General features: G+C 31.9%; 1 protein-coding gene across 1 annotated transcript; it reads left to right on the top strand.

Moving 5' to 3' along the window:
* The first annotated feature begins 775 nt into the window (after positions 1-775).
* On the top strand, positions 776-22503 carry LOC132757075 (uncharacterized). The gene is made up of 6 exons (XM_060748256.1): positions 776-899; positions 4709-5338; positions 7423-7581; positions 14506-14886; positions 15734-15824; positions 18044-22503. The coding sequence occupies exons 2-6, from the start codon at positions 4778-4780 to the stop codon at positions 21139-21141; spliced, it is 4290 nt and encodes a 1429-aa protein (XP_060604239.1). The 5' UTR covers positions 776-899; positions 4709-4777; the 3' UTR covers positions 21142-22503.
* Positions 22504-23264: the final 761 nt, after the last annotated feature.

A 23264-nucleotide genomic window follows, 5' to 3' on the forward strand; every position in this document is an offset into this window, starting at 1 on the left:
ATTCAGTAATAACTTGAGTTTGCTTTGACCTTTTGACACCAAACTTGCTGTGTGGCAGCTTTGGATTGCCACTTAGATATCTTGGAGCAAGGACAAGATCATTTGCTTTCAATAGAATTTTCAGCTTCTACTCAATTGCTTCAGGGCTCTGCTGTCAGATAAAAACTTGGTCGTTGAAAACCTGGTTTTCGTCGCATTGCGGCGCTTCTTGTTGCTTAATAAACTTGTAGTGATGAAACGTTCTCAAATTTTTACCCCTTGTCAGTGTAAACACATAGTTCATAACTTAAATTTAAGGACCCAAAAGGTCTATACCTTTATTATATAAAATATTCATTCACCACATGGAAAGTTCTGTTTCATTAACACTGTTTGTCATTTTTCTTGGGTTCGAACAAATAAAGATTTTGCAAATGTGTCCCTATGTGTCAAAACTAGGAACTTCATAGTAGGAAGTAGTCTCTGAGAGTGGTTTATATAGGCCCTGAATGCCTCTTCATATTTAAAGTGACTTCACACCTAAGCAAATTAATTAATAGCAAATTTTAAAAAATATAATACCCTTATTCTGGAATTAAAACAAGCAGAGTATGTAGGAGTTGATGAAAATACCATATCCGCCTGCAATGGTTTGATAACCAATTCTCTAAATGAGAGGTTTCACGAGTGTTATGATAACAAATTTAAATATTGATTATCATTTGCATTGTATAATTTACAGCAGAAACTGAAAGTTTAAAAAGCAGCGGGTTAACTGTCTTAAATAACTATCTGGCTTTGTGCCAAATGGAAATACCCGTCGCGTTTCGATAAAGCCTATAAAGTGTATTAAAACCCTGCCCATGTCAATATTTTGTATCCCTGTTATTGTTGAAGGCGAAGGAAATTAAAATGGAAAGGTATTTTGATTTTATTTTGCATGCTATTTTTTTTTAAAAATGTATCATTTATCACACACTTTTAAATTTCGTTTAATATAAAACGTTAAAATTATGATGTTTCCGTTAAGTAATTATACCTTTATTAAACAGAATAAAATGTCTAGAACAAAATAGTATGCTGCTATTTTAGGTTGACTTTTAACCGTTAAGCAATAGTTTCGTGCATGCGTAATTCAAAGGGAAATTCATCAACGTCTTTATACATACAGGCATTTTGGAATTACATGTCATTTTCAAATTCGTATATGATATATAATTTGTGTTATTTCAATCATCTTAGCACAAATCATATTTATATATCGTCCCTTGGCCTTTGCTATCTTAAGTTGCTGTAAAATATAATAAAGGAAGGATTAAGATTTTGTGAAATCAAATTTCACCATTTTCATGTTTAAATTTTGAAATCTACTTAAACCGGTGCTAGAGAGTGTAGATGGTAGCTTGCATTTTCCAGAACAGTCTAAGAACATAGATATAATGAATTCTAACCCCTCCCCCAAAGAAAAAAACCTAAGCTTTTCAGTTTTTAAAGTTGAACAGCATGTCAGGAGCACAAAGTATGGTTTTCTTGTAAAACTGTATTCAAATAAGCAATTTACCATCTGATGTCGTTAAAAAGAATGATAAATGCAACGTTATGATAGTCTGATACCTATCATTGCTATTATATAGCCACATATTTTCGTTATTAACTTTAGCATTTAATAACACTTTTTGATACCTTGATGCTATTTTTTAAGTTCTTATTTTAATCAAATTGCATCAAATATCTTTCCTTCCACATGATAAAACAACTTCTTGAAATGTAGGTACATCATTTCGGATCCTCATTTTTCAGTAAAAACCAATACTTCTCACACGAAAATCTAGAAAGACATATGATTTGGTAATGTAAATTATTCACATTAAGTTTCGGTAACGTAATATTTTCATTACTAGCAAGCTTCTGAAACAGGGCTACCGCTATCATCAATTAAAAATACTTGACTAAATTTTATAATCGTAATTAAGATTTAATTTTAAAATTCAAAAGTGATTTAAATACTTGCTTCGACTAGGGATTAGCAAGTCTGATTTGTATGAGGAGATGATTTAAAAAATTCGTTAGATTTTGGATTATGATATTTTTCTGCTGTCCTTACTAAAATATTGTTAATGTTTTATTGAACTAGTTTATGACTGAATCGTCTTCTGTCTTGCTATGCCAGGCCCTTGTAGGCGATAATGTTGCTGCTATGTCATTCTTTACAATAAAAAGGACTCTTGTTATGGTCATTTGGGTTTCTACTTTGACATTGCCTCGATTAAAAGCAACAAGTTTCGGGCTGAGACTGAGGATTGGTGCACAATCAACAAATCTAAACTCCCCAGTAGAGCTTATGCTGCTGACCGTACCGAGGCGCCCTTTTATGTTCCTTAGATGTATGTTGTTTTTATTTTGCCCCCGAAGGGTGACATATTAAAATCGAACAGTCCGTCTGTCTGGCTGTCTGGCTGTCCGTCATTCCGTCCCGCTTTATGCATAGGCAGTGGTGGTCGTGTCCGCTCTTAAACTTCAGTATGCATGAAAGGATTTTTATTTTTCTTTCACATATGAAATAACTATAGATGTATGGTGTGTCGCGATCAAGACCCGGGTTTCTTCATTTACGAATTCTGTATATCTAAAAGTTTATTCATGAAGTTGAAATTGTAAACTCGAGAATTAAGAAATGTAACCACGTACTTCCAACATTTAAACCTTTAGATAAATAATGTTTTATGTTTTGTTTCTCTACATTCAAGGTGATTTAATACGTGTCTTGGTATAACAGTTCTAGTACGGTGAAGGGAATCTCCCTTTTCATTTTTAATCGCTTGTAAACGTCGACGGCGGCTCTAAATTTTGTCATTAAATGAAGACGAAGTGCCGATGTGTAAACTTTTTTACGCAAGTTCCTTCAGCTTTGACTGTTCTACCTTTATTCTATTATAAACAGACTGAATTTATCTTTAAGCACACACAACGATAATATATAGAATCTTCATTTTATCGAGTTATTATAAAAACGGTATTTACTTTATGTCTACAAAATACAATTTTAAATATTTTTGTTTTGACATTACATGATGACCTTATTCTATGACATTTATGGCTACCCGAATATAAGTATATTTAAGTCAGCGTGATAACAAGCTTAAAAATACATCGCTTAACTAATACAGGTATAAGATATGTATTTTGATGTACAAATAGTATCCTGTTAGATAAATGACACATTGTTTTGATATATTCTTATTCTTTGTTTTTGTAGGACCTTTGAATAAACAGCTTCCCGAATTCAGTACATTTTTTTCCTTTATTATCGACGACTTGGCATGCAAATAAAATTCTTCGGCCACCCAGATATAGGGAACATTCTGAATAATTTAAAATGTTCTATCAAATTAAATTACGACTGTTAGTGTAGCCAAGCCAATCAAATCACCATAAATAACCTTTGATTTCAAGATTTGTTTTGTTGTTAGTGTTTTGGCTTAAGCAGTCATATAAGGTTTTCTTCAACTCGCAACTAAACCTCTACTTTTTGCCTAACGGTTTGCTCACATCCTTTTAAAACTTGTGACATTCCGTATTGGTCACAGCTAAAACAGAAAATGGTATTAAAATTAAAATAACTATACTAAAATAAGAAATTAGAATAAATCAAATAAATCATTAAGACACAAACAAAATAATTTGAAAATAATGAAACCTTAATAATTATACAACTTGTTATCTACGAGCTTCTGGTTCAGTCGAACTGTTGTTTCACCTTCTCACATTTTTTAGTAAACGAAGTTGATTCAACCCTGGAAAGGAAACTTTAAGAATGTATAATTTATATAGTGTAATTTTGTAAAGTTTTAATAATCCCCTTTCGTGAAGCGAGAAGGGGATTATAGGAATGGCCTCCGTCTGTCAGTCCATCTGTCAATCTGTCACTCCGTCCGCTCTCACGGACAGTAATAATGTGGCTTGAGGTCATTCATTCCGTAATGCTTTTATTTGGCTATTTTTTTTTATTTGGCTAAAAAAACAACAATTATAGTGAGAACAATAGAGTAGCCACATTATTACTGTCCCGTTAGAACGTCCGTCTCTCCGTCCGTAGCACTTTCTAGTTTGCATCATATTTTAAACTGCTGATTTTTAAAGTAAATTGGCACTAATAATCACCATTATGATACGATATGCAGAGCGCAATTATTGGGTTGCTTCCCCAAGGTCAAGGTCAGACTTAAATGTCGAGTGTTTTAAAGTCTACATCTTGTGTCCGCACCATAACTTTTAAACCGCTGGAAAATTTGAATTAATTTGGCACAAGTGATCACCATTATTACATGATGTACATTACATAATTATTGAGTTCCTTTATCTAAGGTCAAGGCCACACTTAAAGGTCATGTGTTAAAAAGTATAAAAAAAAGTGTCTAAGACATAAAATTCAAAACGCTGCAATGTTTTAAGACGATTTGGCAGAAATCATCACCATTATAACACGATGTGCAGAACCCAACATGAGGCTGCTACCCAAAGGCAAAGTTTAATATATTCTTAGCTTTTAGACTTTATGAAATATTTTGATTAAATTTGCACAAATGGTTACTATAGTCATGGTTTGTTAAAAGTCAAAAAGTAAACATTCATGTCAGTTGTGGAAAGGGATTTAGCTGTCTTTCCGACTGCCTTGTTGCCTTGCTCCTGGCTGGCTACATAAACTGTAGTGCTATTATCTATACTTTAGAGAACATCGTAAACGAAAGTTGGACAACCGGACGTTCTCATAAACTAACACCAGTGAAATATCCAAACGATGAGTCACCAAACTGAGATAGAGAAAAGAAAATACCGAAATTGGGTTAGAGGTGGATTGGCATATAAATATCTAAAACAAGGACTGGAAGGCTTTGCTGATGATGTTGTTAAACAAAATCATAAAAGAATTCTCAAGTCTATAAATTACATACCTGGTACCATCTGTAGTCGATGCAGTATTGGAAGTATCCGGCCATTACATACAAGCAGAACAGATTCTGTAGGTAAAATTACGTGTCGATGGGGTCAACATAGGTGTAATTGTTTACACACAAAGAAGGAAAAATGCCGTCTTCATATTTGTGATTACATCATGGAAGAAATATTAAAAACCCACGGATCCACTCCGCCAACACCAAACTGGGCAAATACAGATATACAAAAATGGTGTACAGAACCATGGGAGGTTGCCAAATGTTTCATAAATTCACCTGGATATTCAGACAAGACAAAGGCTGCTGATATAGACATATCTGGAATACTCCATGTCTTCATTAATAATACCAATCTTCATTCTCATTTGGCATGCTCTATGACTGGAAAAAATAATTTCATTAAGGTAAGTTGTATAATCTTTTGTTTAGAATACAACATTGTTAAAGACATTCTGCTTGTATAATTTATTTAAGCCGGTCTCATGGAAGGTAAAGATTAAAACAAGAACTCATTACTTTGTGTATTTACAAGATTTTTTTAATAATTTTATTTTTAAAGTAATGTTCGCACATTTACATATTAGTCGAATTGGAAAGTTCAATAGATCATTTTCGGGGTATTTTGTGAACCTTAAGGTACTCATACTCTCATGCTTTTCTGCCAAATTTTAACACCGGCCAATATCGTAGCAAATCGGTTATTTCCAGAATGTTATTTTTTCAATAGCTTAGGCATTAGATTATTTACAATCATAATCCTTTATCGCTGTGTACTTAATTCCGGTTATATACGGATAAAAATTATGGAATACCGTAGATCGTGAAAAATAACGTTCCGAAAATTACCGTTTTATTACGAAATTGGCCTATCTCAGTTTTTTTTTTTTTCTTGGCGGGAAAGCGTTACAGTAAGATTACCTTAAATTTATGTGTTGTGAAAACACAGCATGTGTTTTATAGCTCTATATTGTTGCCCGTAATAAAGGTAACTCCAATAGGGAGCATAAATACAGTTAAACACTGATAATATCAAACTCACAATGATATTTAAACTCCGAGGTCCTTGTAAGCATTTAACAAATTATTTCCTCATATATCAGAAGCTTTTAAAGAGAACCAAATAATTTATAATGAACTAAATGTTTACTGTTTCTGATTATGATATACGAGGGTGCTTCAAAACGTAGTGTTACTTGATTTATACAATGATGACGGCTTAAAGTGCCTCAAAACGATCATTCGTGCTCTGTAATACACTGAAGGCCTTCAGTCTTCGGGTCTTGGAATAGTCATAGTGCGGCAGCACCTACATTCATTGGCTGTTGGCATGATTATGTACTGGTCACATCTACACCTACAATAGATAAAAATAAAATCTAAGTTAATAGATGAGATCCTCTCAAGAATTAAATTATTATAAATCAAATACACTTTTCATCAAAATTGCATTAAGGGGTTCCACATAATTTGGTGCTGCAAAAATGTGCTGAACCTTATTTGTTTACTAAGGTACTTTTTGAGTATGTGTATTTTCTAAGTTATAAAAATAATTACGATTCGTTTTGTAATAAATTAACAAATGTTTGCAGCAATTTGTTACTGAAATTTGTTATAACAAGGGCAATTCGTAAACCGTTAAAAAGGTGTTCCAGCCTGTGGATTCACAAGCTATATGCCACTTCAAAAGCGTTCTGAAGCCACCATTGTCTAAACTATTTCAAAACGTACTAATATTAGTTCCTAGGCCGATAATTTATAAACTTATACATATTTAGTAAAACATCGCGGCGGTGAAAATAGCATGAAGCAACTTAAACGCTGTTTTTGTGTTTGTGTAGCTTTTAAATCGGACTACAAACCTAATTAAGATTTTTTGATCAAAATATCGGATTTAAGTATGGAAGCACACAAGTAACATTATTTTTGAAGTACCCCTCGTATAGTCTTCCCTCATCTGAGTTTGGGATCTCATTCCCATTTGTTAAGCAAAATAATACTTAAATAATCCGAATGCCTTTTTTTAAATGACACTCACATGTTGTAGAAAATGTATTTATCAAACCCAACTAAAATTGAGAGTTATATTTTTCAACTACTAACACATGTATGTCAGTATATGATTTGCATGGATACCAGCTGTCGATTTTGGACATGATAAACTGTCATTAAAATGTCTTGTTTTTCTAAACATTGTTTCTTTAAGTTGCCTCCGAAAAATGGCGTTATTACTTATTGATGTCATTGTTAAATAGGAAATTTGTTAATGTCATTAATATGTTGATATCAGGCTATTTGTGAATGAAAACTATATGTACAAAACTTATTAAAAGATCTTATTGTAAAGGTGGCAATTTATTCAATTAAATTGATATGCATGACACCAAAAACAAATAAAAATACAGAATATATGAATCGTTAGTTCTTTTAAAGAATCGGTGTAAACATGTTATTTTCAGTTAATTTTCGTCATTTTTTGCACAACTTTTAGGTACGAGAAAGTAGAAACAAATTATTTCATTCAGCCACCATGGAAATGGAAGACGGGGAAGTGGCTGAATGCATAGATGATATAATTGAAATTCTCGATGACAGAAAGCAACTCAAAGGAAGACTTGATGCTCAACAAGCTGTTAACAAACTAAAACAGGTAAATAATGTTCACTTATTATGTGCAAATTTTCTTTTGAGTCTTTCATGTTCTTTTCGAGTTTATTTGTAACGATATAAGTGTATTCTGCTTAATCTTTTAAACTTTATAGACCTAATATAAAAGTTCATAAACGTTTTTTATGTAAATTTTCTGATACAGATTATTATGATGAAACTTTTATGCAGAGTTATAATGACATGGAGCAGAACTTTACAAAATATATTCATATTTAACATCGAAAATACAATATGATACATCATTAGGTAATATCAAATACATTTGTTTACAAACAAAATGTTAAGATACGAGGGTTGTCCAAAAAATTCGTGCACTACAGTCATTGTCGTGAGAGTTATTGATAAAAAGGCATGAATTATATATCACTTGAAGCGGAAATCTGTCTTAAATAAGAAAACCAAAGAAAAATCTGTGTAACCGGCGTGTCGTGAAAAAGAATCATCATACAGTTACCTTAGTAACGTAATACCGGCGCACGTCAAAAAATTGGTTTAGTTTATTACTTTGATTGTATTAATTTTTGTTGCTTGTAAAGTGGCATTTGCTTTATATGTCATAACTTGTTTTACTGCCAGTAGAGGAATAATATATGCAAAGTATTTTGTAGTAATTATTGTTGTTATGCAACCTACATGTAACATATTCCACCAGTGCACGAATATATTGGACAACCCTCGTCACATGCGCCGGCATTACGGACGGACGTCTGCCTGATCGGTTGTCATCGTCTACCGACTCTCTCCCATCTACAGAGCGTTTGTGCCATTTATAAACCAGCCATCAAGGCAATGAACTGGTCCAGCTTGCCATTTTGAGTTCTTTGTACGTATCTGCCGGTGTTTTATCAATACTTGCGCAAAATTTAATGATGATCCGTATTTCCAGACGTGTAGCGATTGACATTTTCATGTAATGACAGTATTGACAACCACACGGAAATATTTGTTTACGACCGTTAAAATTCGGCAAATGACATCATATTTTCAAGTGACTTCAGGAATACATATACACACTTTTTCCTGAATTTTGACGTTTATATGTAGTATTTAAAGGATTCTGTGATGCATCAAATTAATGAACTAACCCAAATTTTTGTCGTGCGCCGGTATTACGTTACTAAGGTAACTGTATGACGATTCTTTTTCACGACACACCAGTAACACGGCTTTTTCTTTTGTTTTCTTATTTGCGACAGATTTCCCTTTAGAGTGATATATAATTCATGCCCTTTTATCAATAACTCTCACGACAATGACTGTAGTGCACGAATTTTTTGGACAACCCTCGTATTCTAAAAAATAGTATTTGAACATAACAGTACTAGCAATTCTTCTAACAACGTCACAGGATATTGTATATCATATTTTACACAGTGAGTCTAACCATTCCACCGAAAGTAGAACTCATCCCTCGATAAGGGCGAATGATATATTATAACCAGCTGCAAAACTAAATAAATATTTAACAGTTTTTATTCTGGAAAAAAATGTTTAACAGTTTCTATTCTAATGAGATAAATTGGAATTCTTTATGCATGAATACATACGAATATCATATGATAATGAATCAGGTGAGAGAAAATATCTTTATATTATTAAAGAATAATGCATGATTAAACAAACAAACAAATACAATATTATGAAAAGAAAAGATAGGGAAAATATGTTTTTATTTTCAAAGACAGTGTTTAAAAGATGAAAATATTTAATTGTGTTTTTCTGATTGTCAAACTTTCCTTAATGTATTTTGCTAAATTCGTCAATAAAAGCTTGGTTGAATTGTTTTCAACAACTGAGTTTATAAGTTCATTTAAACGTCGATGGTCTACTAATTATATATATTAACCCATTAAAGATCTTTAAGATGATGACGTTGATAACGTTGCTTGGTTACGACGCCAATACAGCATGTCCTTTATAGCATTTTAAAGGAACATAATAATACGTTTTAATAATATTATTGTAATATATATATATATTTCACATATATATATATATCAAAGTTATTTCGAATTCAACTTCAGTTTTAGTTTTAAAACGTTTTCAATACAGTTTCGTTCATTCTTCTTTTGGGTGTGTCTGGTTCTCGCACTTTATAGATAGGCATTATATTCAACTTTGGAAAAATATGTCTTGTGCAAATGGCAATGTGTCGACTGGCTGGTAATAATGTATTGTCTGGATTTCGTATATGTTGGTTGTGTAATGTTACTCGATTTCTTAAATTTGAAGTTTCTCCAATATAATCTTTGACACAACCGTTACGTTTCAATGCATAAATGACATCTTTTGTCGCATGATCCTGAAAATTTTACTTTAAATTCGCGGCCATTCTTGAAATGGTACGTATTTCCTTCTATAAAGTGTTTGTTGAAGCCGCGTTTTAAACTATCGCATCATATTATTTTATTTGTGTTGAAGAAAATCGCGCTCTGGTTTGTTTTTTTCATATTGTCCGGTTGTCTTTGACTTTTAATTATGTGACTGCTTTCAATAATACCTTTCATTATTTCATCATTTTGTAAAATTGGTAGATTTTCGTATATTGCTGTGGAAAATTCGGTATTCCTTGAATTATGTGTCGACACGTATGGTATGATTTTTCCGTCCGTCTTTATTTTTGTCTTCCGTAGGATTGATTGATGTATTGCTAAAGCTCTCTGGATGCAGTTTTCTGTAAGGTTCTGAGGATATTCAATAGAAGCAAGGAATTTCTTTAATTGATTCAATCTGAGATGCAATATGTTTTTATTTTATTTATAATTGTACAACGTCGTCTAGCTACTAAGAATGGGGTGTTTTTGTGTGTTTTTGATTACAAGAGATAAATAAAAGATATTGTAAACTGTCAATAAGTTTATAGTAGATATCTGTTTCTATCTGGTCACCATTTAGTTTAAATAAAACATCCAGAAAAGGCAATTTCGCTGTGCTATCTTCCATTGTGAATTCCAAATCTTTATGAGGTTATTGAGTATTATATTGAAGAAATTCAATTCGTGCTTTAATTTAAGCCATACAATAAACACATCTTCAAGAAGGCATTTCCAGTAATTCATGATGTAGACATTGAATTCGGTATTTTATTATTGTTACCCTTTATTTATTTTTATACTTAAATTTCTGCAATTTTGGGATACAGCAGTTCCTCCTCAACATAGCCTAATACAAATGTTGCATACACTGGAGCAAATTTCGTGCCCATAATAGTGCCTTTTATATAATTATTTGTCTAAAAACTTTTCATTGAAGTAGAATGTTTTATTCTTCAAGATGAATTCTGTGGCTGAAATGATGTAAATCTTGTATGTATCACGTCCGTATGATTTTTTTCAACCCAAAATATAAAGATTCAACATCAAAACTTGTTAAGATGATATATCTTTCCGCCGAACCAGGTAATTAGTTTTAAAAATCTGTGCTGTCTTTTATGTTTCTTCTTACGAATTTGGTAAATGGTCGTAGAGGATTTCTAAAAGGTTGCTTAATAGTTTGTTTTTTTGCTAGGACCTGCAACAATAGGTCTTACTTTAAAATCAATGACATTTGAAACATTAATTATTGTTGATGATTTTTGTATCCAATACTTCTCAATTATCTGTTATCTGTAAACCGTAATAGTTTCTTTGTTTCACTTCAAACTTTGTTAAAAAATCATATTCTTTGTACTAGAAACAGGTCGGAATCGATCAATAAGTTTTTGTGTCGCCTTGAAAAAGGCGACATATAGGGATTACTTTTGTCGGCGTCGGCGACGTCGGCGTCCCCTTAAGCTTGTCCGGAGCATAAGTCAGTCATTATAAGTTGGATTGACTTCAAACTTGGTATTCATGCTTCTTATAATGACCGAAAGTGCAGTGCGCAAGAGCTGGTACTCTGCACTTCTTAATTTTTGAGTTATTGTCCTTTGTTAACTTTCTTACTTTATTTTTGTCCGGGCCATTTCTCCTAAAGTATAAAAGCTATGGACTTGAAACTTCATAGGATGATAGATCTCATTAAGAAAAAGTGCAGTGCACATAAACCGGTACTGTGCATTTCTTATTTTTCGAGTTATTGCCCTTTGTTAATTTTCATACTTTATTTTTGTCCAGGCCATTTCTCCTAAAGTATAAAAGCTATGTTCTTTAAACTTCATACGATGATAGATCTCATTATCAATAAGTGCAGTGTTCAAGAACCGGTACTCTGCACTTCTTATTTTTGAGTTATTACCCTTTATTTATTTTTATACTTAATTCTTATCCAGGCTATTTCTCATAAATTATAAAAGCTATGGACTTGAAACTTTATAGGATGATAGATCTTATTGATAAGAAGTGCTGTGCACAGAAAATGATGCTCAGTATTTCTTTTCTTTTTTTAGTTTTTGCCCTCTTTTAATTTTCGTATTTCATTTTTGGCCTGGCCATTTCTCCTAACTATATTGTTCCGACTCGCGGAGTTCTAGTTTGTAATTTAACTTGTCTTTATGATTAGGATCTATGTCCAAATATTTATAATACTGTGTATCGTTGAGTTAAAATTCAATCATTTCAATCTAATGAGAGCAATCCATAATACCCCCTTTATTAGCTTCATTGATTACTATATCAGGATCATTTACAAATTGTTCAATAGCTGTCTTCTCAGATTTTGAAATATTTGATTTTACTGTATTGTTTCTCAATTGATTTTTCGGATAATTATTTAAATTACCTTTAAATTTTTCTAAAGATGAGTTCGTGTTCTTAGGTGGAGTAAAGTTACTTCTATTTCTGACAAGTTAAGTGTCATTTTCATCATTTGTTCCGTTACAATATTCTGCTCCTATTAAATTATATCATTATGTATTTCTTCAGTGCTGCTTTTAGATGTAGTAGGGTAAACTCAAGGCGTTTACTTAAAGTGTTTATTTGTGGTTCAGAGGGTAGTTTAGTTGAGATGTTTATTACCTTTATATTAATTTCTGTTGTATTTGAATCATCATTTACCGAATCACCCGTCTGCGTTGGCCCCTGTACAAAAAAGCTTTTATCGAAAGTAATCTATTATACTAGTTTGCTCGCGATTTGTTTTTTTATAAAAGACTTTGGGATATTGGCGATGGTTATTCATTAACAGACAACATTGTATAAATTAATAGAGACTTCCCCTTATAAAATAACTTAGTGTGGCGCTTTGCACAAAGAAAATTTCGCAAAAGCAATGCAATACGATCTTAACAATGAATCAAAAAATAAATCTTCGACGCGACACGCCAGCGGAATTCAATAAAAATGTCGCCTTCAAGGTCCATTACTTTTAGGAAAACATTCAAAATAACACTAAATTGTTGATTTGAAAGTTTTTTAATCAATTTTGAAGTAATTAATAAAAATGGCACCTATTTTTTGACAAATATAAAGCGGCGTTCTTGATACTGAAGAAGCTATCTCATTCAATTTTGTGATTCCCTTTTAGCCTGTCCATGAATATAAATTTTGGCACTTACTGAATGATTGAATTGTCGCCGTCTTATTTGCAAGGCCTTTTTTAGATTGCCAATGCCGCCAGCACCATGTCGATGATTCGATCACATTTGGACAACTGTTAATATTCTATATTTAACCAAGCTCTGTGTAATAGTTTATATTGTGTGCCGAGGCAGGGGTAATGTTAGGACCATGTTTTATGCACGACAAGTTGGCAGACTTTTTTTAACGGTAAAGGAAACACTTAAGATGTGTCTGAACGTTATAGAAGACATTTAAGTTAATACTTGGTAAATGTCTAGCAACGTAATTGTGTGATATTTTGTATTGAAATTGCATACGTAATAATGAGAGAAATGTTCTACATGGCAAAGCATTCTTTGATTTTTTAAGCAATCATACGTTTTTTAACACGGATATTTTTATATTGATATTGATTGCTTTACAACGGAAGTGTCGAGAGCTCTTATTTGAATATATCACCAACATGTGAAAGAACCAATGCTCAGTAGGGTGACTAAATGTAAAATTTAAATACACACGTTTATTAGAAATATTGTGTGTAATAATGGAAAAATAAGATTTTGAAAAATCTCGGTGTTTCAGTCAATGTATGTAAATGATTTTGTCAAGCTGAACGTTTCAGAAGGGCTATATTTAATTAGAAATGAAAAATCTGCGAAAACAATAGAAAAAGAAACGAACAAAAATAAGTTTTTACCACATGATTTGTATTTAATGGTCCTAAATTTCTAATTTGAAAATTCATCAGTGTAATACTTTACAACAATAATGTTAATTTATGTTTTAAACCTATATGTATGGATCTTTAAGCTGTCAATTGGTATTGATAATTTCTTCTTTACTATAACATATTCTAATTTTCTTCGATTAAGGTTCATTTTTAGATAATTTATAGACTCCATTTTTAATAGAATAATAAGAACACAATTGTTTGATTGAATATTGAATTCAGTCGCATTGTGATCACTATGTATAAAATGTAAAACAAATAAAAGAAAATAAGGTTTGTCAGAATTATGCATTTTATTAACAATTATTTAACTTGCAATTGTTATGACCTGAAAAAGCAATAAAAGAACATTCAAAGGCCGGTTACTCAAAAAACTCTGTCGGTTGCATAAAATGTTTCTGTCATCATATTAAAAAATCATGCAACGTTTGAATAAAGTTTATAATACATTTTCATTCTGCTATATGCCTTTTATCTTTTTGTAACTGTAGCATTTGCCTTGAAAGTGAAAAGTGTATCCTAAAACTGTTTTCGCATGTTCAAAGAAATTGTAGTTTTACAGGATCAATATCACATGTTGATAGATTAGAATATTCCCTGACCATTGAACAATAAAAATATATACCTAAATAGTAGTTATACATCAGTTATTTTATGTGTCTATTATTTAAGTCTATTTGTTTATTGCTATTGCCAGTTGAAAGAAAACAAATTTGTTATAACAACCAACAATGAGGTGGATGTATGTAAAGAAGCATTAATGTTTGTGAGCAAAACATCAGATGAGTTAAAGCAAACGATCGAAGATGGGAAAAGGGAAGTGAAAAACGTCATTGATAAAGATACGACTGCTGCTAGAGAAAGCATACATGAAGCTGTAAAAGAATTTGACGAACACAGGGCAATCCTATATGAAAGAGTCAAACACATGGAAACAGACGTACCTAAAAAAGTAAAGAAAATAAAAACGGATGTTTCTGAAAGAGTAGGGAAAATGGAAAAAGTCGTCAATGAAAGAGTTAGGAAACTTGAATATGACGTATCTGTTTTGAAATCAGATATATCTTCTATGAAAGAAGTATAAATTTTCTTTCTTATCATTGGTTTGTTTGTTTATTTCTTTCTAATCGTAAGTTATTCTATGATAAACTCATGCCTGTCTCCTAACTATTGTGCCAACGTTCATTATTTCTAGTCTGCATGATATCAGTTTTATGTCTTATCCAATTAAATCTAGCTCGTTATGACCATAATTATGGCGTGACCGTGACATTGTGCATGTCATATCCGAGTTCTCTCTGGGAAAATAGTACTTCATAAAATGTTTTATAACAAATAATTTCTACAGTCAAATCGTAAAGGTATACTTGATTAATTGCTGATTAAGAAATTTTCGGACTCGTTGGTTGCACAATTTATTGACATTGATTAGGGACAAGCTAACCAGGGTTAAACACCTATATTATATACATTTTTTGTACCTTTCATTGAAGATTCTTTATCTAGCGACAAATAATTTAAGGTTAAAATCGATATGACTCAAGGCTACAGAGATTTTGTCTGCCTTACATAACTGTGTTCCTCTTTTGTTTCATTAAAAATTTAACAAATTATTTTTAACAAAATAGAGAAAAATAAGTTTTGTTAAGAACTCCAAAAACTGCAAAATTAAAATTGTAGCAGGTCGGATTGATTTAGTTTAGAAGATAGTGGTAAGTCAAGCAACAGCTCAAGCACCCAAGCAATAACTTAAACTTATGAACCATTGTAACAGACAAGTTGTGGCTCAATTTTAAATTTTGTCATATGTATTCTCATATATATTTGCATACTTGCAATTGTTCAAAATATGTGTTGAACTGTGAACATTTATTTTATTGTTATATAAAACAGTATTTTAATATGTTACCTATTGTACATTTCAGCGACAGGCGTCTTTAGAGAACAAAGTTAAAGAACTAGACAGTGTACGTCAGATATACAGGAGAAGATTAGATTTCGTAAAAGAGAAACAAGGTAGCTTTTCGTTAAACTGTTATAAACAAAATTTTATCAAGTGAATAACATGTACTTAAGATTACCTAACAAGCATTAGCTTTATTATTTACTTTTTTCTACAAGCAGGAGAGGGATTTTACATACATGTCTTAAACTACAATGAATAAAATTATGCTGCCAGCAGAGCTGCATCAGTACTATGGTGTAGTACTTAAGTACCAGTACCAGTACTTGGCAAATTATGCAGTACCATTACCAGTACCAGTACTAGATTTTAGCTCGGTACTGCAGTACCAGTACTTTTTTTGGTGAAGTAATTAAGTATCAGTACCATTACTTTAATATATTCATCAAAGTTTGAATAAATACAGTGTTAAACAAATAATTGCAAATATTATTCAGCAAAGAAACAAAATCATAATTTACTTTAAAGCTGCATGCCTCCAGATGACCCAAAATATTACAAGAAAATTAAACTTGGAAAAAAATTACTAAAACTTTGAGAAAAGTAAACAAATTAAAGATTCAAGTGATAATTTATATCTTATGTGCGATTAATGACTGTATTTTGTAGTATTTATCACTATATTTCTACTGCGTTACTAACGCAGTAGGGGCTATTTATGCATGTTTTGACCTCTTTTTGGTAATTTACGTGGATTTTAAGTGCTGATTGTAATGTGTCAAGTACTTTCTTTGTTCATTTAACAATATTTTACCTTTAAATACATTTTCAAAATGTTCATGAAAATTGGGATGAATCTGGAGGCATGCTGCTTTAAAGTTAACATAACATATTTACAACTTTATAGTTTTAACATACTTTTTACAAACAATATCTACAACATATATTCATGTCATATCTAATTGTTTAGTAACCAGTCAACTGCATAAATACAATGCAAACATCTTTCATTTAAAACACAACAGTCTTTTGTTGCCTTTCACACCTTCACACCTCTGTTCAATTTATACCGAAGTAAATAACAACTTTTTATGGTGATAACAATATCACTTTTTTCACTTGAAATGGGATTTTTTAGAATAGAAGAAATTAATTAGTGTTTATTTTGCTCTTTTACTAGTAAATACAAAGTAATAAAAGATTTTAATAAGGATATTTTAGGGTAAAGAGTTATTGAGTTTGTTTATCTTAATTTAATTTTTACTTAAAGTCTTTGGTGCTTTTTATGATGAATACTATGTTAACATTTGAAGGAATATTGCAGCAAATTATCTTTAGATTTGATAACTTACTTTTTCACAAAAATAAAATATAGTTAATGTAATTTACAGCTTTATTTTATGAGAAAAATTGATGTTATTTTTAATTTTATCAAAACCAAAAGTACTGGGTAATGCAGTAGCAGTACCACTTTTTAAGACAGTAATGCAGTACCAGTACCAGTAGTAGCAAAATTTTGTAAGAGTAATTCAGTATCAGTACCAGTACTTGCAAAATCGCTGCAGTACCAGTACCAGTACCAGTACCAGTAATGCAGCTCTGGCTGCCAGTTGCTTTTCATCTTGTGAATAGAAAATAATGTACTTAAGGGCAATGAAATAGCACGGTTGGGATAATTGCATTTTAACAATGACAATATATTTCTTATTAATATTTTGTTATGGTTTTATATCATCAATATAATGCTGAAATGAAGATTTTATTTGTAAAGATATTACCGAAATTACATTTCGTGTTAATAAAGGGAGGTAATTGGAAATTTATTTTCTATAAAAATCGGGAAATAAAGTGATCACTCGGAAGCATAAATCACAACAAAATTACATGAAAATTGCAGACTCGGTTTTGTGTTGGCTTTATGTGTTGACCACATATAATAAAGGTATAACGCGAGATATGTAAATCCATGACTTACGGCGATTCAAAGCATTTTTGGAAATGTTAATACTTGTACTATTTCTTACAGTTTGTAATACTGCACGTTTGTAAAGTCGTTTATGTTGGAAAATCGTTACGTTGTTATAAAATGTATTTACGGTTGCAGTGAATTTATAATGTTATTTTCTTTATCTTAAATAAGGAACTTTGTTGTTTTATAAATTCATAATGCATATTGTTGAAAGGTGATATGGCCTAGCGGCGAGGGTTAAATTTGGAATATAACGTTTATATACGACTATATCACCGGTCAAGAATCTTTATAACCATACAGTATGTGGATATATGTATTTTGTGTAACCATTATCTTTGAAATAATATTTACATTTTACAGAACTTCAAGGTGAGCTTGTTAAATATTACAAAAGGTATTATGTGAAGACATCAATATCTCCTTTGAAGCAACAACAAGATGTCATCAACGTTAAAGATGTATATGTACCTCCCGAGATGGAAATCATCGAGGAAAATCAATGTGCTGATAGCAATAATAGTAAGCAAAATATGTCAAAAAAGAAATATGTAAAAGGATATCATGACATCTTTCAAACGCATAGGCAGCAGAATAAGAAGATCTATATAATAGGCGAAGTTGGAACTGGAAAAAGTACTTTCTGTAAGATGATGATTGAAAATTGGTGTAACGCCGTGACTGGTGAAAATAGAAAAACGATTTGTGAAGGAAATATTACTGAACAAACGAACGCCATAATAAGCGATATGAATATGGCCAATACTCGTACGCGGGATGATGATGTCAATCAGATGGAACAATATGAATTCCTTTTCTTTATTCCCTTGCAATATATGCCATCTCTTAAGTCTGATGTCACTGTTGATATGATCAAGGAACTAACAAGAGACTTCACTTCCGATACAGACTTGATTGAAAGAATATTTCAAGAAGACTCGAGACGGTGTATAATCATCGCTGATAGCTTGGATGAATGGACGCCTCCTAGAGAAATTGTGCGAAAACCACACATTAGTTACGGAATACCAAACGGAGACCGAGCTAAGGACGCAACTATCATTACATTATCTGGACCTTCGGCTAAAGGAATACTTAACTTAAAAAAATCAGAAGTTGACATCAAGATAATTTTAACAGGTATATCTTATAAATCATTGAATTTGTTCATCATGCAATATTTTTCTCTCGCAAAGTCAACCAGAAAGTCCTACAAAGATTTTATGGCAATTTTGAAGTCAAAACAAATTAAGCATGTTGAGAAGACGCCATTGCTTTTGCAACAACTGCTTTGGTTATACTGTAATGGTAAAGAAATAGGAAAATCCGTGAGTGAAACGTTCTGTCTGATTTTGAATGCCATCTTTTGTTGGTCAGACCACAAGAAAGAAGGACATGATTCACATGCAAGTGAAACTGGTTATGATCACAAGGCCGATAGCCTGCCGGAAGTATTACAAAGATTTCCGAGATTAGGAACCAACAAACGTGTTCTGTTTCGTCTAGGAAGAATTGCTTATGAAACTTATTTATCTGAAAAGATAAAAACAACATTTGGTATTTCATATCTTATCAGAAAGGGTTTATCGAAAGGTGATATCAAAGAGCTTACACAGTTTGGTCTCTTAAATGAAAGCAACTGTTACGACCCAACGCTGAAAGATACAAGATTTGCTTTTACCCACTTTTCTTATTTGGAGTTTTTCGTCGCTTTGTACTTTACCTTATCGTACAGTACGGAACAAAGCGCGTCTATTCCAGGCAAAGTAAACGACAGAAAACGTATGGTTTTAAAGGAATTCTTTGGTACATGTACATCAGCTAGTGACGCATTGCAGTTGTCTAATGTGATTAAAATGGTTTGTGGTTTATCACCTATTCTGATAAGTGATTTGTCTGCACGGATAACATGTATTGCAAATCAGGATGAACACATTTTACATCTTAGGAAAAACATGTATCAAGAGATAGGTTGGAATGACGAGATTGTTTTGATACAGCGTCTTATGGTAAAATGTCTAAAAGAGTGTGGCACTGATGACAAGACAATAATCAGCCTGAGTGACCTTTATGTTGATGAATTTGAACCTATGCCACCTCTGCACAGAATCAAGCCAGAGGACGTGATTTCTCTTACCATTAATTCCAAATCAGTCGTTGATTATTTGGGATTCACTACACAATGCAGTGAACTGCAATACATGCACATTTCACATATTTCTTTCACAGAAATGCCAGAATTGACATCATTATTACAACAAGTATTCGTAAAACAGCTAACATTGAATAATGTACCAAGTTCACTTCCTAATTCTGGTTTTCTACCTGTTTTTATAAGTGACCTATCTAAACAGAACAAGCTTCAGATTCTTAAAATGGCTTACTGTAAGAATTTAAAAATTTCTAACCTCAACACTGAACAACTTGAACAGGTACATATTAAATGTTGCACCGAGATATTAGATTTTGATATTTCATCAAAGGCAAGTAGACTGACTGAACTGCATGTTGAATCTTATACTGGTGATTTGGTGTCACTGCCATCAGTATTGCAACAAGCACCATTAAGACAACTGACATTATATGATGTAAAATGTAGCCAGCGGCACAAACCTGATACACCTAGTATCCATAATAAACTTCATTATATTGATCTCTCTAGACAGAATAATCTCCAAAACCTGAAATTTGAAAGATGCTATGATATAGTCATTACAGCACTTAACACTGAAAAACTTGAATACGTTGTCGTTGACAATTACAATATATCAGACTTACAATTATTATCAAAAGCTAGCAAACTCATTGAGCTTCACCTAGAAACAGTAAATATAAATATAGAATCTTTGACACGCCTTTTACAACAGACATCTTTAAGACAACTGACTTTAATACAAGTATCTGATGTTAAATGTGATATGCCTGTCATAGATCTTTCCAATCAGAGCCATCTCCAGAAACTAGTGTTGATGGAATGTGAAAATATAACGATAGCCAAGTTGAACACTGAACGCCTTGAATTGCTTCATTTTTCACCCGATGTACTTGATTATTCTCTAGTATTAGATGCAAGCAGACTGAGTGAACTTTTCATAAATAGTGAAAACTTCAAAATAAATCCTTTTCAATACACCAAAGAAGTAAGCAAAGTAGTACATTCGTTGCATCAACTGAGAAAACTGAAGTTTTGGTGTATCAATGTTGATGATAATGCGCTCACTGTAATACCGGAGATGAAAAGTCTTACAGACATTGAACTATGCACATATAATTGTATCACTTTGGAGACGTGGGGTACCTTTCTTGATAGTCTTCTTACTCTTGAACAATCTGTTATGGTCAACTTACACGCTGAAAATACATATTTATACACACTCCAGGTTGCTAAACATCCTTTGTTCGAAGTGATTATCGATAGAAAAAGATCACTTCACTTTAAAAGAATAGATTTATATATATAATGTTACGTAACATTTTGTATGAAATTGAAGAAGAGAACAGATCATACAGTATGGACTATATTAATTTTCATGATTGCTTTCTTTTTAAGTATTGAAAAAAATCTTTATTTTCTTATTTTAACAGACATAGCAGTGTCCACATGGTAATTAAGTAATGCACAACATATCACTCCTGGTTACGATGGTCACTATCAATCAAATGCCGAATGATAGCTAAGAAGAAAATCATTTCTTTCTCTTTAAAGATAGTTGGAGAATTTTGTTTTCACTTAAAATACTATTGATATTTAAAATGTGTTTCTCCTAGAAACATGACTGTATATCTTTGTTTAGTAATTTTTTTTTTTGACTGTATATCTTTGTTTAGTAATATTTTTTTTCCAGAAAATAATTAATGACATTCAGTTAAGTATAATCTTATATGTGCAATTTGCAATTATGCTGAACTTAAATTCTTTGAATTTGACATATTTTATGATATTTTCTTGATTATATCAGGAACTGAAAAGCAAACATGTCGAACGTATCAATAAGCCAAGCCACTCAGTGCACGTGTTTTATGTAATAAACTGGTCTGACTCTCTTGTGACAATTCAGTCCAGCTGGGTGACGATAAAATCACATATATGACAAAAGCATGAAAAATCATCAATTTTTGTCAAGTAAATATATTTGGTGTTTATATATTTGAGTATGTTTGTGAGCGGTTGTTTGCACTTGACAGTACCGTCCATGAACAGGCTCAATCAAATTGACCTTTTTCAATTTTGCCGTTTTGGACTTTCTTCATGGATTCTTATATTTTGTATTTGACTGAAAGAAAGGAATTAACATGCTGCTGACTTGGCAGTCAAATCGAATCATTTTGATTGGTCAAATCGATAATTTCTTAATTCATAGACTGCACTTCATTGATTGATTTCATAATTTCTTGTTATTACTATTGTTTTTCATTGGTTAAGTATTTGTTAAGTACGTGTTTTATTGAAAATGTCTAAAAATATAAGGAATTAATCAAAGAGACAGACATAAAACATGTAAATGTACATGTACATGTTTTAAGCGATGGCTTTCTGTTATGCTTTTTAATGTTCAATTACTGTTAACAATTGTTTGATTTATTATTGTAAATAGTCTGAGTAAAAGCTATACTAAAACCAAATAAGGCTGTGTGCTTATATTTTAAACTAAAGAATGTTTAGATGTATCCTGGAGATATGTTATTACACGTTAATAGACTATGAAACAACAGAGAAAATCGTATAACCAAAACTTAAAATGTACTGTTTTATATAAATACATTGAACATGTTTGTCATGTAAGATTTAGGTTCCAATCGAGCGTTCACAACGGAAAGCTCCGCCTATGCCGTCTCAACCACACTATCACATGCAAAATAAAAAAGATCAAAGACAGTGGCACAACAATTAAACAATGAAAGCAAACTATTTATTTTACATTGTTGGTCAAGTATCTGTGACCGATTAAATTCTAAATATTTTTGCTCTATGTCTAGTTATATTCATTTGACATTTAAATAAGCGATTTGCACTTACTTGAACATTTTAACAATTAATAAACATGCATTGCTGCTTACCTTCTTGGGCTGAAAAATGGTTGGTAAAATTTATTCCCCTTAAAACATTCTACTACTGTTAACTCGAATAACCCATCCCTCCAACCTCAATGCATGGCACAAGTCAACAATTAAAATAAATCAAAATGTGTGAAAGCTGTGTTTCCATACTGCTATATTATTTTGGCACGCTTTCGGTATAGCCTCAATACATGTATTCATGATAGAAATCTAGTTCTTAAAATACATTGTCTATTTAAATGCTTCAACATGGATTGAGTACCGCTTATACTATCGTGCTAGAGGGATGTGAGAGTTTTTGCATTTTTTATGTCTCATCACGCACGGCAATCTCATGTTCCACTTCGAAATGTTCGGTCATTATAACGCCAGGAGGTTCTTAATGTTGCGTAGTACTGAATTCTGCAAGTTCGTGTTGACACACACTCACTTTGTACTTACCCATGAACACATTAAATCCAACTGGAACTACAACTATTGTATTTTCTTAGTAGTGGATAGGACTTAACGAGTCCTTTGCCGTCAT

This window comes from Ruditapes philippinarum, unplaced genomic scaffold (genome assembly GCF_026571515.1).
Source record: "Ruditapes philippinarum isolate M1 unplaced genomic scaffold, ASM2657151v2 ctg5498_1_1_1_1, whole genome shotgun sequence".
Taxonomy (NCBI): Eukaryota; Metazoa; Mollusca; class Bivalvia; order Venerida; family Veneridae; genus Ruditapes; species Ruditapes philippinarum.

Bases quoted from the DNA above. Each gene is read 5' to 3' on its own strand.
- LOC132757075 (XM_060748256.1), top strand. From the start codon at position 4,778: ATGAGTCACCAAACTGAGATAGAGAAAAGAAAATACCGAAATTGGGTT. The intron at 5,339-7,422 runs GTAAGTTGTATA...CACAACTTTTAG, and splicing joins GAAAAAATAATTTCATTAAG to GTACGAGAAAGTAGAAACAA. The intron at 15,825-18,043 runs GTAGCTTTTCGT...TACATTTTACAG, and splicing joins TTTCGTAAAAGAGAAACAAG to AACTTCAAGGTGAGCTTGTT.